This window comes from Zootermopsis nevadensis, unplaced genomic scaffold, assembly GCF_977971745.1.
Source record: "Zootermopsis nevadensis isolate Lab colony 2312 unplaced genomic scaffold, Znev_1.0 Znev_ptg000022l, whole genome shotgun sequence".
Taxonomy (NCBI): Eukaryota; Metazoa; Arthropoda; class Insecta; order Blattodea; family Termopsidae; genus Zootermopsis; species Zootermopsis nevadensis.
The window spans coordinates 19,856,593-19,873,070 of NW_028259154.1; the positions used below are offsets into that span (position 1 = coordinate 19,856,593).

The 16,478-nt window shown below is 38.2% G+C and overlaps 1 protein-coding gene across 3 annotated transcripts in view; it reads left to right on the forward strand.

Moving 5' to 3' along the window:
- Positions 1–16,478, forward strand: part of LOC110832267 (protein O-mannosyl-transferase TMTC1-like) — a 214,944-nt gene that overhangs the window by 117,481 nt on the left and 80,985 nt on the right. For all 3 annotated transcript variants that reach the window (XM_087353257.1, XM_087353258.1, XM_087353259.1), the window contains exon 4: positions 12,163–12,236. In XM_087353257.1, the coding sequence (XP_087209383.1) occupies positions 12,163–12,236 (74 nt within the window). The remainder of the gene's footprint in view (positions 1–12,162; positions 12,237–16,478) is intronic.

A 16,478-nucleotide genomic window follows, 5' to 3' on the forward strand; every position in this document is an offset into this window, starting at 1 on the left:
TCCCGTCCAGTCCCAATACTGAAAGACTGCGTCTTGTCGGCTATTCCTGACTCTTCATTCAATATATCTGCAGCGACCCACCGAACCTAGAGGCGTTTTCCTCCATACGCCTTCTACCTGTTGCTGTTCAGTAAATAAATCTTACAGACGTGACTGTGTAAGTTTACTGAACTACGTTCAGAATAATTGGAATATCGGAGATCAAACATTTGTCCATCTGCCGTTTACATTCTGTGCCGAAACTAATAATTGTGAAGGGAGAGTTTGAATGACATACAAAGCGTACTTTAAAACCTCCTTTTTAAGAGAGTGTAGGATATGAATCAGTGGAATCTCTCTGTTTTATCATTCTGTGATCGTAAAATCATACGACAGGCTGTTGAAATTGGTGCTTCTAGGTTACCGACTACAATTCATAATTCCTGTTAGTATACAACAAACAGAAGTATAAAAAAATAGTTTCATGAATGGTTCCTTGATCGGTTTGCTAATAATTCTGTTATTTACAGTTCCATGCAAAATGTCGCATCTCATGTGTATATAGCAAATACTTCCCACACTGCGTTCAATATTCTTCTTCCTGTGTTGTATAGTTTAATTTCATCGTTCTTAGATCAAACCAATGTAAAATAAATTAACTCATATTCCTTGCCGTATGATGCTTACTACTTATGTAATTTCATGCTCATATATTTTCCATCATCATGGAATAAGCGACAACTCATAATAAAATAAGAAACTTCTTCTAAAACAATGTCAAGGCATGGATTCGATACTTCCCATTGAACGTTGTGACCATAGTTTTCTTTTAATTTTGTCAATTTATTTGCATGTGGAATTAATTACCATTATTTGTGTAATTACCTGGTCAAACAGTGGGGTAGTAGTTCATTCAAAACAAGTTTAAACTAACTCCGTGGGACAGAATCAACCGTCTGAAGTCAACCGTTGCTTATTATTTTTGGATCCAGAAGGTTCATTGCCGTCTTCACAAAAGCACGCTATTTGTTCCTTTCCTGAGCCACGTATATCAGTTTAGACTCTCACAACTTACTTTTTAAGATCCATTTCAGTATTATTCTTCCAACTACAACTAGATTTTCCAAGTGATCTTTTCCCTTTAGTTCTCCGACTAAAATTCTGCATTCATTTCTCATCTATGCGAGTTTTCTCCATTCTCCGTCCTCCTCATTCCACTTCGTCACTCGTACAGCATTTGGTGAAGAGTGTAAAGTATGAAGCTTTCTCCATTTTTCTTTTTCCTTCCTTCCACTTCGGTACAAACATTCGTCCCAGCGTCTTCTTGTAAAACACTCGAAATCTATGTAACCACGTAATTTTAAAATTGTGAATCTGATAATAGCCAGGCTGGGCCTTAGGTTACAAAGTTACTAAAAGGGGTGTTGAAAGGAAGCTGAGTGTGGGATACTCCCCAAGAGGACAATGTTATTTATGTCCGTTGTTTTGGAACAAAAACGTCTACAGAAAAAAAAGGACTTAGCAGACAGAGACCAAATACCAGTGACTTAGAAAATTGAACCAATCTCGTTTCAGAACACTGAAAGCGCCCTATAAATTATTCAAGAAACTTTCAATGTAGACTGAATGGGAAATCAATAGCATGTTTTCTGAACAAACTCCACGCACTCCTTTTCCACTCCCTCCCCCCCGTTGACGTCCCCACTACACTCTAACTGAAAAACGTCCGCTTGTCAATTATCACGTACAATCAATTGATTTGAAAACAATGAGCCTTCAAGAAAAGTTCGTAAAGCAATTTTGTTAACGATCTTACCTCTGTCTGCGTAGATACTGGAGGTATCACATTGTGAGAACAGCTTACATCTGTTCTGTTAATTACATGTGTCATCTAACGGGATAGCCTAGAAAATTATAAATTCCTTCATGTCCCTTTCAGTCGTCCATTAAATCAGGTTCAGTATTATTAAGACAGAGGCCAACAAGTACCTGTCCGTGTTCACCACACTCTGAAAGCTCTGAACTTGTGAACTAGATGGATGTGACCATCCAGCTTTCTGCTGTGGCATTTTTATCCCGCTAATAATTGCCTCCGGTAGCCATTAAACAGGAGGTTGGGGGGACCTCAGGATCTAGCTTTGACACTGTTACAGAAATGAATATAGAGCTTCGTAAATGAGGAGACCTTCTAGCCCGGAACCACAGACTTTACTGATTGAAAAGTTTATATGATATAAATATTGTTTGTTGCTGTTTGGACTGTTTCTTGTAGAATAATAGATTCTTTCAGCCACAAATAAACACGAAGGCCAACGATGTAGGAGAATCACAGTGAACAATTAATATATCATTGCGTCTAATGTGAATAGCTTTGAAATAATAGATACACATGTTCCTACGTTCGTGTTCTGAAAATAGGGGCTGTCACATGCGATTTTCATATTTGCTAAAACTTCCACGAACGTAAAGCGGGTTTAGATTTCATTAGGTTTAGTTAACACATGGGGCAACCGAATTATTATCTCAGTCCAAAGATCCTGTTTGCTATAAAATAAATTTTGTGCTGTTTTAATTTGCTAATATTAAGATAAAACAAAAATTTAGATTTGCATATGACATTCGTTAATGAATTATTCACAATTCCCTGAACCGATGTAATGGCATTTGAATAAAAAATTTCTTGGATATTATCCATCGTGTAGTAAATAAAATATAAAATGTCGTCACCATCGTCAAGAACTTTTAGATTCGTTATAATGGCGTTTCGGTTCCGTCACCAAGGTGCCCTGGGTTGGGACAATTCAGAATGGTGATTCGTGTGATCGCAGGTTCCATGTTATTGACGCTGCCATTTTAGTCCGCTATTTTGAAGCCTAACTAATCGATGTTGGCAGTATAAGGGTTAAACTAGGTATTTTACGTACAATGGCTCGTAGGGTGCCTTGGTCATGAATGGGTTTGTAAAATCTCCGATGGAGAACAACATTTCCATTTCGTTGCCGTCCACACCCGCCTGTTTGCACACGCTGCTCCAACAGTGCAATTGAATACAGGTGAGTGAATGTTGACAAATTAGTGGTCGTGCCGTTAAAATAAGCCTGTACAAAAAAGTTGAATTGGTTCGTAGCGTAAGTAAATAGATGAATAATTGAGTAGGTTTCACAGTCAAAGTAATATATTATCACGGTTATGATAACCATACATCTATTGTTTTTGTCAGCATTCGTTCAAATTTAATAATAATTAGCATAGTTCATTTACTCGGACAATAACGCGACCACCAATGCGCGTGTATAGTCAGTAACGGTCAGTTAAATCTCATGCTTTACTTGAAATATTTGTTTTCGATAATCATTTCACATGGCGTTCTTTCATTTCTAATTTTATCTCGGAGAACCGCATGTTTATATAAGACCGAAATTATTCTATGGCGGTAGTCTGTTATTCGTAACACTTATTCATTTATTGACACATGTTTTAAAATTTGAAACAGGAACTTTGCAGTAGCCTGAAATTTATGTTTAGCTTAATTCATGATTTTTTTTTTAAGTTTTCTGTCTGACGACAGGTCCATATTAACAGGATCCTTCCATCCTTTTCTCGGACTGGGACCTGTTCATATACGTTCTTGGCAGATGATCCAGAAGTGGTTTGCCATTGCCTTCTTCTGTGTGTGAATGGAGTAATTGTTGGGATGCCACGGAGAAACCGGGGAAGAAGCCCCCGGAGGAAAACTCCGTGTTGCCTAGACCACGGCCTTGCCCAACACAAGTTATAAATTCGGACACCGCCGGGAATCGAACCCGAGCTAGGCATGTTGAACATTCTATGGGAACTAACATTTAAAAAATGTGATATTTACTATTTATGTCAAATATATTTTAGTCTCTTAACAATCACCAATATGTCGACTATACGAATAATTAAGGTTACATCTGGCAAGTACAATATATTCTGAATTTGTGCTGATGAGAATAATTCACACATGTGGATCCATAATTTGAAAATAAATTGTGCATAATGTGATGTCCTTTGCGTTCCCCATTTTATTTTGGTCGTCTGTGTTTGGTGGTTGCTACCAGATTATATTGCGCAGTTTATAAAGCTAGGCGTATCTACTGCTGTTTCCTCTTTAATCAGTCATATACAGCTTAATTTATACATTATCCAACTTTCATAAGCCTTGTCACCATCAGATTACGCTGTGGTAAATAATAGTTAAACATATATAATGTCACATACTTGACTTTTAGAGCCTAAGTTTAATCATGAATTTAATTATTACATTTCGTTAAATTCACAGATATAATATTCCAGCAACTTACATGAAAATGTTTCTCCTCGGTTCTATAGTTCTGCCTGACAGACGTGTACATATATTAATTAAATTATCAGCAATTTAACAGGTTGTAATTTCTCGTTGATATATTTTTAGTTAAGCTCAGTAAGTTACCTTGAAACTTTTACGTAGGCATTTGTTGATCATGTAAGATTTAAGGTTTTCACAGCGGTGAGTATGAAGATTTCTGTCTTCTGGGTTGTTGCGCTGTGTAGTCTGGTCGATGTTAACCAACGTTTCAGAGGTCATACTGCCTCCATCATCAGGGCGATGAGTATGAAGATTTCTGTCTTCTGGGTTGTTGCGCTGTGTAGTCTGGTCGGTGTTTACCAACGTTTCAGAGGTCATACTGCCTCCGTCATCAGGGCGATGAGTATGAAGATTTCTGTCTTCTGGGTTGTTGCGCTGTGAAGACTGGTCGATGTTAACCAATGTTTCAGAGGTCATACTGCCTCCGTCATCAGGGCGATGAGTATGAAGATTTCTGTCTTCTGGGTTGTTGCGCTGTGAAGACTGGTCGATGTTAACCAACGTTTCAGAGGTCATACTGCCTCCGTCATCAGGGCGATGAGTATGAAGATTTCTGTCTTCTGGGTTGTTGCGCTGTGAAGACTGGTCGATGTTAACCAACGTTTCAGAGGTCATACTGCCTCCATCATCAGGGCGATGAGTATGAAGATTTCTGTCTTCTGGGTTGTTGCGCCGTGTAGTCTGGTCGATGTTAACCAACGTTTCAGAGGTCATACTGCCTCCGTCATCAGGGCGATGAGTATGAAGATTTCTGTCTTCTGGGTTGTTGCGCTGTGTAGTCTGGTCGATGTTAACCAACGTTTCAGAGGTCATACTGCCTCCGTCATCAGGGCGATGAGTATGAAGATTTCTGTCTTCTGGGTTGTTACGCCATGCAGTATGGTAGATGTTTACCAACGTTTCAGAGGTCATACTGCCTCCATCATCAGGGCGATTCATCGTTAATTCCTGACATTAAGATTTCTGTCTTCTGGGTTGTTGCGCTGTGTAGTCTGGTCGATGTTAACCAACGTTTCAGAGGTCATACTGCCTCCGTCATCAGGGCGATGAGTATGAAGATTTCTGTCTTCTGGGTTGTTGCGCTGTGTAGTCTGGTCGATGTTAACCAACGTTTCGGAGGTCATACTGCCTCTGTCATCAGGGCGATGAAACGTTGGTTAACATCGACCAGACTACACAGCGCAACAACCCAGAAGACAGAAATCTTCATTTGTTGATCAGTTCGGAAAACAAATATTATTTCCTCAGTAGCTGTAAGCCTCTAACTGATATTGAAATAGACTTAAAATTGCAAATGTATCTTGAAATAGTACATCCGACTTAGGTAACCGATGTGTTGGAATGTTTCTATAAAACGTAAGTGGCGTGACATAATAACATAGACATGAAACGGTTAAAGGAAACGGACACAGAGTAGGTCTGCTGTGTCTTTGTCTCTTCTGCCTCGTTTCACTTTACGGTGTTCATAGCAGTAAAATCGATACACGAAAAATATGAGTCATGCCACTGAAATGATTTTCGAACGACCGTATTAGTATCGTTTGTGGCATGACTCTTCTGAATTCAATCTCTTCTCACTTCTCATAAATAATTGTATATGTTTGTTAAGTATCCTGTGTTTTATGACGTCAGTTCATTTACAGGATAAGCACGGATTTAATGTAAATTAATATAAGAAGTGTGAGAATATTAAATATGAAGATCTTCTTCCGCTAGGTCTCAATTTCCGTTCATTAGTATCCGAAATAAAATTGGATCACTTTAAGAAACGTCGAATTATATATTAATTATTTTTGTATTTTTGGACACAAGATAATGTAGGTCGTAGTAGACTGATGAACCGAAACTTATTTCCAGTATTTCCGAGACAGTTGGCCAATAGTTTTGAGCTCGCGCTCAAAATGTTTGATGTAACGTTAAGTAGAAGTGCGTATAACTTGGGTTAGTTGCGTTAAGCATAACTGGCAGTCTGCTGCTAGCAGTATTACGTATATGAAAGTGGTGATGGAGCAAGTTTGGAGTTGACCTAAGTAGAGTGTCGTGTTATTGTGTATGTAATGACAGTGGAGTTTCGAAGCTGCGGAGAGTATGAAGGCAAAGAGATGCGAGAGGATGGTGAGATGGAGTAATTTGAGAAAGATGCTCCGACCGCTCATCTCAGAAAGGTAATATAGTAGCAGACAACTGCAGAAAGGATGGAGGCTGTGTTATATGAAAGGGGTAGGAGACGTGAGAGGTGTGCAGCCTCTACGTAACGTTGAGGGAAATATAATGACACTTTACTGAATAAATTTCTGTTATTTTGTAAAATGTTTTAAGTAGATAGTTCTCACTGAAATGGGATGCTGTCTGCGATACAGACAACTCGTATCTTCTCCCTGCGTTGGCTTTAGTTACCAGTGGTATGTTAGCTTGCCATAAAACACCTCGTATCACTATAATGGGAACAAAATATGACGTGGCACGCATATTGGCATGTAAGATGAGAACGAATAAATTTTCTCGAAAATCGAGAAACTCTAGGCTACAAATTCATCCTATCAAGGTGGATGGAAGATTGCTGAGGTCTGATTGATACTGACAAAGAACTGTAAAGTATTAAAATGTATATAATTTGGCACCAGTCCATTTTTATATGTGGTGGATTTTGATTAGGATTATGATGCTATGCAGTTTTAGAGAAAGATATTATCCCCGTCTTTATTTATATCCCGAATATTGTGGGTTGAAGGTTCCTCCGAAACGTTACTAAGCCCCTAGAAGACTGCAAGGCGTCGTAACAAAGTGAACCACAATCCGCGTGTTCACCGCTGTGAAAGCCTCAAATCTCATTTGTAATTAGTGGTCATGTGATAATGTGCCACCTGGCGTAGAATCGAACCTGAAAGCTCCTAAATATTGAACAGGAATTTGAAAGTTTTACTGTATTTCTTTATCTTTAATTACTTGGTATTGGGAAATATAATAAAACCCGAGATATTTCTTAGGTAGAGTTATTAACCCTCTAAAGCTCAGTCGTAAATATGTCCGGATCTGCCTTACCAACTCTAAATTTTGCCCACAGAGTGCATTTATTGCTCACATACGAGGTGCGATCGGAAAGTTTACAGACTGTGTCAATAGCGGGCGAACCGGATGTAGTACGAGCTTCTGCCGCTAGGAGGTGCGGCCTACATTCATAATGAATCAGTGTGCCAGCCGGTATCATCGAATTAGCATTTGTTTCTTAGTTACGGGCGTTTTGGTAGTGCATTACACCGACCCTCCTGCGATTTCGGAATGGCAGATTTTCATGAACAAATCAAATTTTGCCAAAGACTCGCCAAAATGGCTACGGAAACCTATGAAATGCTAAAGCAAGCATTTGGGGAGTCCGCAATGGGTCGTGCACAAACTTTTGTGTGGCATTCACGTTTTAAAAATGGCCGAACCTCTGTCGATGATGACGAGCGTTCTGGACGACCATCTTCGAGCACAACGCCCGAAAATGTTACGAAGATTCGGCAGGCCATTCACGAAGATCGACGTCGTACCATCAACGACTTGTGCGACATTGTTGGGATAGGCTATGGGACCTGTCAGCTGATTCTAAAGGAAGAACTCAACATGCGACGCATCATGACAACGCGCCAGCGCACACCGCCCTCAAAGTTCGGCAGTTTTTGGCCTCAAACACCATGGCCGTCATCCCGCACCCTCCTTATTCGCCGTGTGACTTCTTCCTCTTCCCAAAGATGAAAATTCAGCTAAAGGGAAGGAGATTTGAGACGATAGAAGAGATTCAGGCAGAATCGCAGATGGTGCTTGACAGGCTGACAAAGAAAGATTTCCAGGGATGCTTCCAGGCTTGGCAGCGGCGCTGGGATTGTTGTGTTCACTCCCAGGGGAACTACTTCGAGGGTGATGGATGAATTTAATACCTGAGATAAGTGTACGGGTTCTTATAGGCGCAGTCTATAAACTTTCCGATCGCACCTCGTACGATTCTCAAAATAAACAAACATTCCTCTCAAAATAGCATTTACAAATTTGTCATTGTAATTCAGATACTTTGTCTTTTCCCTGCGGTAAAAACTGGATATTTAAATATTATTTAGATTATATGTAACGACATCAGCAGAAAGACGAAAGAAACATAGATAAAGAAAGAATGGAACAAGGAAGACCTAACCTAAATAAGTAGAAGCTTGTTGTGAGGGAGGAAGAAGTACGCAGGTGGAATGTATCAGGCAGGAGGTAGAGACGTGTCGAGACACACGCGAAAGTTCTTCAAGTTCCGAGCATGGTGGGCGACAAAAGGCTACAGTGACATCAGCAGCAAGCAAGAACAACGAGAGATATATCAACAGTAGCGTGGGGGAGAAGGTTAAGGGGGGATAAATTCCATCCTGACGGAGTAAGGATATTCCTCCTACGAAACGTTCAATTGATTTCCTCGGTAAATTTATTGCAGCCAGCAGTTTCCAAGCTGGTTAATCCACGAACATAGCCATAGGAGGGGAAAAGTGTGAAAGGAGACGCGAGTGAAACTGGAGGAAACTGACTAATCGATTAGGCAGATCCGAAATTGCGTATATATTATTTAGTGAAATGCTTGTAGCTATACGTGTAAGTTCGATTAACACGTATTATAAATTAAACATTATTCAATATGGTAATTCACATCTTTGCTTAATATCTGAAAAAAGCGTAAGAGTGAGACGTAAAACATCTCTCTCTAATTATATTTTAATATATGGCTGTTTCTCAACCCGTATAATTAATCTGTTTTTGTTATATTCTTATTTCTGAGTTTAGTATAATAATTCTTAAATGTTCTCTGTTTGTCATATTTTTTATTCTACATTAAAATTCTTCTCCAGTTAGAATGTAAATATTAACCGAAAGACATGCAAATATATAAAGAAAGTGTCCTTGTACTGTTGGTTCCATATTTTAAATGTATGATGGGTCGTAAAAGACCAAGAGAGGGCTACATACAACACAGTAAGACAGGGCAGTAAAAAAGACTCGAAAATGTTTCCCTCCTTCTCTTGTAAGATTGGAGCAGGGAGAATTATGAGGCAATATGGTGCCACGCCAACTTCTTTCTCTTTTCCGTTCTGTCGGTGCGTTATTTGCTTACGTTTTGGCGACTGTTTCAAGCTGAGAACACCGCACATTTCGTTTGTCTTTCGTGTCCTACGCAGTGTCAGAGACCAAATTCCAACAGAAACTGAAGCGAAGTTTACAGCTTTCTGCAGTCCTCCCATTGCCTCTCTGAAATCCAGAGAGTTGAGAACAATAAACTACTCTGAAACGTCGGCTAGTATCTAACCCGACTGCAAAGCGTAGCACCCAAAAATGTAGCTGTAGATGCTGTTTGTTTCTTAGTTTTCTCGAAGACTATTTTGAACTGTATACGTTATATAGCATCGGTTTGAAGATGATTCTGAACGTAAAAGATTGAAAGGGCTTAAAAAGATAATATCCTGGCCTGTTTAAAGTAAATATATCGTGACTTTTATGGAATAATTAAACAGTATATCTTCGGTTACGGAATCGATATCGAAAGTCCCAGAATAAGGTACGTGTTTTATAATGAATTGTTAAATCTAGTCTTCTAATATTAATGTAATGAGGATATTTCGTGTTTATGCTGACACACCACGGCCTTTCCACTGTACGCGTTTGTTGCTTCGGTTTCCTCGTTTCTTAGTCTTAGCGGCACAGCCGATAAATGTCCTAATTGTAAAGATGTTTTCTTTTATTGGCGTGAAACTTAGTGTAAAGGAATGTGACATCCGAACCATTTAAAACAACAAAGGAAGTGAACAGAACAATGAGTGAGGAAGTATCAAGTGAATGAAGAAAACAACATAATAACAGAAGATTTCTGTCTTCTGGGTTTATCGCCCTGATGACGGAGGCAGTATGACCTCTGAAATGTTGGTTAACATCGACCAGACTACACGGCGCAACAACCCAGAAGACAGAAATCTTCATACTCTGATGACGGAGGCAGTATGACCTCTGAAACGTTGGTTAACATCGACCAGACCACACAGCGCAACAACCCAGAAGACAGAAATCTTCAGACTCACCGCTGTGAAAACCTCAAATCATACATATGCTTCATTTGATAAACACTTCCTTTTCTTAATTCACAGAATTATGAAATGTTGTAACGCTTAATTTGTTCTGCGAAAATATTATTAAAGCTCTTTGATTGAGTGTGAATGGTATTTTGGTAAAAAAAACGCTCGTGTATATTGTTAACCGTACAGGTGAAAGTAGTTTGAGATTGTAAGTGGTAATTATGGTGTAGATCGTTGCGTGCCTTTAGGAGAAATCTTCCTGATGTGAGGGAGGGTTGTGAGAGGAGGGTATACATTCAGAATGAAGTAAACAGGATTCACAAATCTCGCAAAAAGAGGTAGGAAATGGAAACGAAATTGAGGGAAGACGACGAGAAGCAGAAACTCTTGGGTGTGGGGGTGAAGTAGATGGATGGTCCAGAGGCTGGAGGGAGGGGGTGGGAGAAAGAAACAAAAGAGTTGAAAGAAAATATAGAAACAGCTCGGCAGTATTGAAAACCTGAGACATCTTAAAATGGTCGGAATTTGTAAGAAAGAAGCTTTCAGAACGTGTTTAAGAAATGCACTGTAAATACTGAGCCCTGCTGATGTTGGCACAGCATTTATACATGGCGACACCATATTTAACCATAAAACAAAACGTTCTTTGTATAGTACACGCGTTCTGTTTTCTCTATCCTGCTGGCATTCTTTACACCTACCTTTCCTTACTTGTTACTAATTGTGATGTTTCTTCTTTCAATGTGAAACTGTTAACTGGGTTGAAACTCAGCCCATTTTCACCAATTAAGAAAATTTACTAATGATCTGATTATGTTTTAAAGCGTAATTTGACTCCAATTATCAGACATAATAGACATACGAGACAATGTCTATGCCAATGATGAATGGGTCTCCCTCTGTCATATTTTCAAGACGTACGGATTCGCCAGTTCTCACTGCGAAGTCTGTTTTTTATGTTGCATTTGCTTGCTATATAATTCCGCATTCCCCAAATATTGTTCCTAAAAAACACACGTTATTTTATAATTTTGGAAAATCCGATACTTTTGCAACATAAATTGACTGCATAGAATTATGTAATAAATCAGTAACGCACAGAGGTGTAATAACCATAGAAGCATTGCACGGGGAAAATAGTAAGTTCTTTCTCTTGAAATAGTAAGGGCAAAATTATTGATTATCAGAAGCGCTGTTTTTGATCAATGGAACAACAAACCTGCTTCAATACGCATAAGAAAGAAAAACTTACTCACTCTTTACAGAAATGGACAAAACAAACACATTAACTTTCTTGTGAATAAGATCGAAATAATAAAATAGAAGGAAACAATTTTAAAAAAAAACATTAATCTTACGTCGTAGCAATGAAAATGTCTTAAAAACTGCAGTAATATTATTTAATTTAAACTTTAAATTCATAACTATATTCTAGTTTTACTTAATAATACGTAAACCAAATATATATTTATATATGAACGAAAGTTTTATATTTCTAATCTAGACTTCTTGTAAGTAAAAAAGAGTGTTTGTATATTATACTTTATATTGCAGTGTTAGTATGTGCGTTTGGCGTTTCAGATGCCCATCTTTTCTGTTTTCGTAACCTCAGTGGTCAGGAGACCACATTTTATGTGTAATGACTTACATTCTCTGCTCCCTAGCAACAGCTGAGTTATAACACTCTTCGTGTTACAAACTCAGTCCACTAAATCTTCATATATTTCCATTTTTCAGGTGACTGGTATAGTTGGGAGAGCTGACGTTTTAGCCTGCGTCTTCTTCCTACTTTCCTTTCTGGTTTATCACGGGTAAGTGGTTCTATTTATCTTAATTACGGCCTGTAGTATCATGCCTTTAAGTTTTCCACACTAACTTGCTTTAGACCTTTCTCTGTTTTGACCTTAAAGTAATTCATGTAAAATACTGAAGTCAGCGTAAAATACTATATCATGAAATTCTTTTGTTTCCTCCCTGTCCTTCCTTCTGTCGTTCTTGAAGGTCGCTATGAGACCATTTACAGAATTCAACTAATGCCGACCCACTTTCGTCGCTAGGCAACCGTATACGATTTAATTCGTAAAGCTATTTTGGCGTACTTGGTATTTATAAGACTTGTGAGTAAACTTTTTACTGTAGTTACGAAAGGTGGCAACTATTTTAAAAAAATAAGTAACTTCACGTAGAAGAATCATTCATGAGAAGACAGTAGTGCGCTCACCTAGTCGATAAATTGCCCGTCTTTAGTGAATCTCGAAGGTTAATTACCGTGTTCACAAGAGCCCGCCGGTGACCGTATTCTGAGAGATGAATCCAGACCACAAGTTTCCTAAACTGTTTTTCTGAGATTCATTTTGACTTCATCCTCTGCCTACGCCTAATTATTTCGAGTGGTCTCTTACATTAGGATTTCCGGTCATCATTTCGTACACGTTTCTCGTTTCCCCCAATCGCGATACATGCCTCGCGAATCCTTGATTTCATCATCCTGATAATATTTGGTGAAGACTATTACTTATGGAATTCGTTATTACCAATATCTTAGTTTTAAAACCTCAATTTAACGACGAGAAAGGATAACTCGTTTTGTTTATTGCAGAACATCGCCTTTCACGTTTTATTGGTCACTTAAGAGGCTAAGGTGTCCCTTTATTAGGTAGGCAATAGTGTTTTCGAAGTTTGTTAAAGGTGGGTGTAGAAGATTTATCTAGTGTAAACATATTAATACGCATTAAAAAGAAGTTTATAAACATGTCTTATAAGAAGAGAGTAATTTCCTTATTTCAGAGCAGTTATTATTTACAAGAACGAACGAAGGGCCTACACTTCAGCTAGTGTTTGTAGGCCATATAGACCTATAAAGGAATAGTCACGAAAAATAGACAACATTGCATCACATTGTTTAAGAATAAGGGTCTAATTCATATGCAACCAAACAGTGGAAACTTCTGGCGATCGTAAAGAATGCCTCCATCGTTACGCATTTTATCCTGTGTGGGTTTTACCTCTTCATAGCGTTTTAAGAGTCGTGAAATGTAAAACAAGAACTTTCTGTGAATGCGAAATTAAATTAAAATAAAACTATAAAAGGAGGGATATGCACAAAATTAACTTATATTTAATTCCGTAATTGGACAGGTTTTTCAGCTCGCAAAACAACTGCGCTGTTTTCCAGAGAATTTTTCATCGGATTCGCCTACAACATTTCTTCCGACAAGGAAAGTAGATGGTCTGTGTTGGTTTTTCTCTAGACTTTTGTATCGGTTTTCTGAGCGGCAGAAAAGCCCCAGTTAGAGCTAACACATGGGGCATGATTTATATACGCGTTTGGGCAGTCTCTTTTGTGTTGTGTATGTGCACGTGTGTTGAACTTCGTATGTGCAATGCACGAATATGGAGTAATTTATGAGCTCCATCTTCATTCATCTGTCCCACATTACTACGTAATATATTTTTCAGCTCAGTGTTTTTTTTTCCGTGTGTTTAAATATGTTAAGGTTAGTAATATAGTAGTTTTTGTAAGAAAATAACCTTTATAAATTATTTCGTTATAAGGATCTGCAATAAAGTCATATTAGGTACAAGCCCTACGAGAAGAAGCTTATCTACTGTGACTTACATGGCAAGATAGTGTTCACAAATAACACATTCAGGCTAATATAGGTTAAGGCTCTTAAAGTTCATATACTACAAATTCCTAATTATCTTTCCATACTTATTTGTGTCATATAGCTCATGTTCATATTGCATGGGGAGAACGCTCATTTCTATGTTTGTAATTTTCCGGAATTGAACCATACTTGTCGGAAAGTAACTCAGATATCCTAATAATTACGCTAAGTTAATTAGAATGGTAAATCACACAGTAGCAAGACTGCCACGATCGCCCAGGTCGCCACGGTGACCCCCCGCATTAACCCTGAGAGAGAGAGAGAGAGAGAGAGATAAGAATTAACCCTACGAGCATTCTGCTATTATTTAATAATTCAGTCCGTACCACGAAGGGAACACAACATTTTACCATTAAAAGATCGGTTTGTTGACGCTGTTTAAGAAAGGAATCGCTTATTACAATGAGAATCATGTAGAACTACAGACTTTCAGATTGTCAAGTAGGTGGTTCAGATATTTACCACTATGCTTCGAAAGGTTAAGCATGATAAGTCGAATATCGGTGTGTATTGATTTGTATTTGTTATGTCTAAGTATCGAATCTTCGTTATGCTAATTCAGACATTTTAAGATTCTTCAGGAAAATGTTGGAATAGCGCATTATAATATTCCACGACCAGTTTCCACACACTCTTTCAAAATCAGCAAACAGTACTTGTTTCCAGTCTTACAGGTCATAAAAACAGTTATTTTTTAAAAGAATTCTCAATCTCGTTCATTTTGCGAAGTCCCTGTTAAAAGTGGGGTTTGATACTAAACGTTCTCACATCCTTTCACATAGGTACTCCGAAAGGAGGTATTCTTCAACTTCACGGTTTAGGCCTGTGGCCTGTTCCGACTTCAAGGCTTGTTAAAAAAATTAAATTCCCTCGAAGATTGCCAGTTACGGGCGCTGCCATATTTGAGCCTCTAACCACGCTCCTCGTGTGTAAAGGAGGTAATGCAGAAATTTGCTGTATGAAAACTTGAAATTCTTGGTCATCAATCTTCCATGGCTGACTTATTTATCTGTACCGAAGAACATTGCTATAACGAGAGAAGATTTTGTGTAGCTCAAAGGGATACGTCCAAGAAGTAGTAGATCACAAAATCTTTGAAAACTTTGACTTAAGACAAAAGCTTTCTTTCTTCTCTCTTTCTCTCTCTGTTCTTAGGCGTCGATCTTTTTGACACACAAGTCGACTCGAACTTAACAATCGATTAATCTTATTTTTCCTGATGGAGAGCAGTAATCTTGTTATCTGTAAAACTTTCTGGAGGTGAAATCTTGATGGCAGTGTAAGGATGCAATTCAACAAAGATGGAAGATGTGTTTGGAAGTGGCAAAATATATTTCAAGTCGTAGTTTGAGACTTCCTTCTTATTCTCGATGTACTATATAAGCCACTTCAAATTTGGCTCTTAATTTAGTTACAAAAGGCGTTCGAAGTTTAACTTACTTAATGTATATACATACAAGAAGTTCCACTTGGCAGTTCCAAACTGCAGTTTTCCGTCTTTTTGTCTTTATATTACCGTCCTGCAAATTAAGCTGGCGGCGTCCCTCTTCGCAGCATTGCTTCTTCTTAGTAAACTATAATTGGGCCATGAATGACCTATGTCACAAAAATTGTAAATATTTCTTACGTAATGTGTATTGTATAATAATACTAGCTTACAGAACAGAAATATAGGATATTTGAAGCTTTCGTGGCGACGTAACTCAATAACATCTTCTCTGGCGATCAGCCGCATCAAATGGTTAAAAGACGAAACCGACGTTTCAGGGACAGAGAAATAGAGGAATCTGATAAGGGAATAATGGAATTTTGTGAGAAGGTAGGACGTGTATTCGCGTAAAAATTATGAAAATGAACAAACGCCTACGTTATAGCCATGAAGCCTAAAGAGAATGTACAATTTGGAAACTCTGTTTATAAATGGGAGCTTAACATTAATACGTAATATGCAGAAATTGGATATGACATTGTGGGGTGTACGTTAGTTTACTCTGTGATATTAAATGTAGGTTTTATTGATTGTATTCTTTTGATGTGGAATGAAGTGTCTTCATCCTCGTGGATTAATCTTAATAAACTTCCTGTTCCAGCTCCTGAATTAGTGTATCCATGATATGATCGTTTCCTTCTATTGTTTGATGTATAGTGACAGAATGTAACAAGGTAGCTCCTCTCTGAACAAATTATACAAAAGAATTAGTTTAATATTTTAATTATAGTGTAAAATATTTGTATTGATATAATCGTATATAAACAATTCTCCTGCTAGCAGTAGAGATTAGCAACCCCAGCCCAGTTTTGTATCATTAACAGGAAAAACGCAATCAGAACTAAACCCGTCTTTATAGTTGATATGATCGAATGCTCCCTGAGATTATCTCT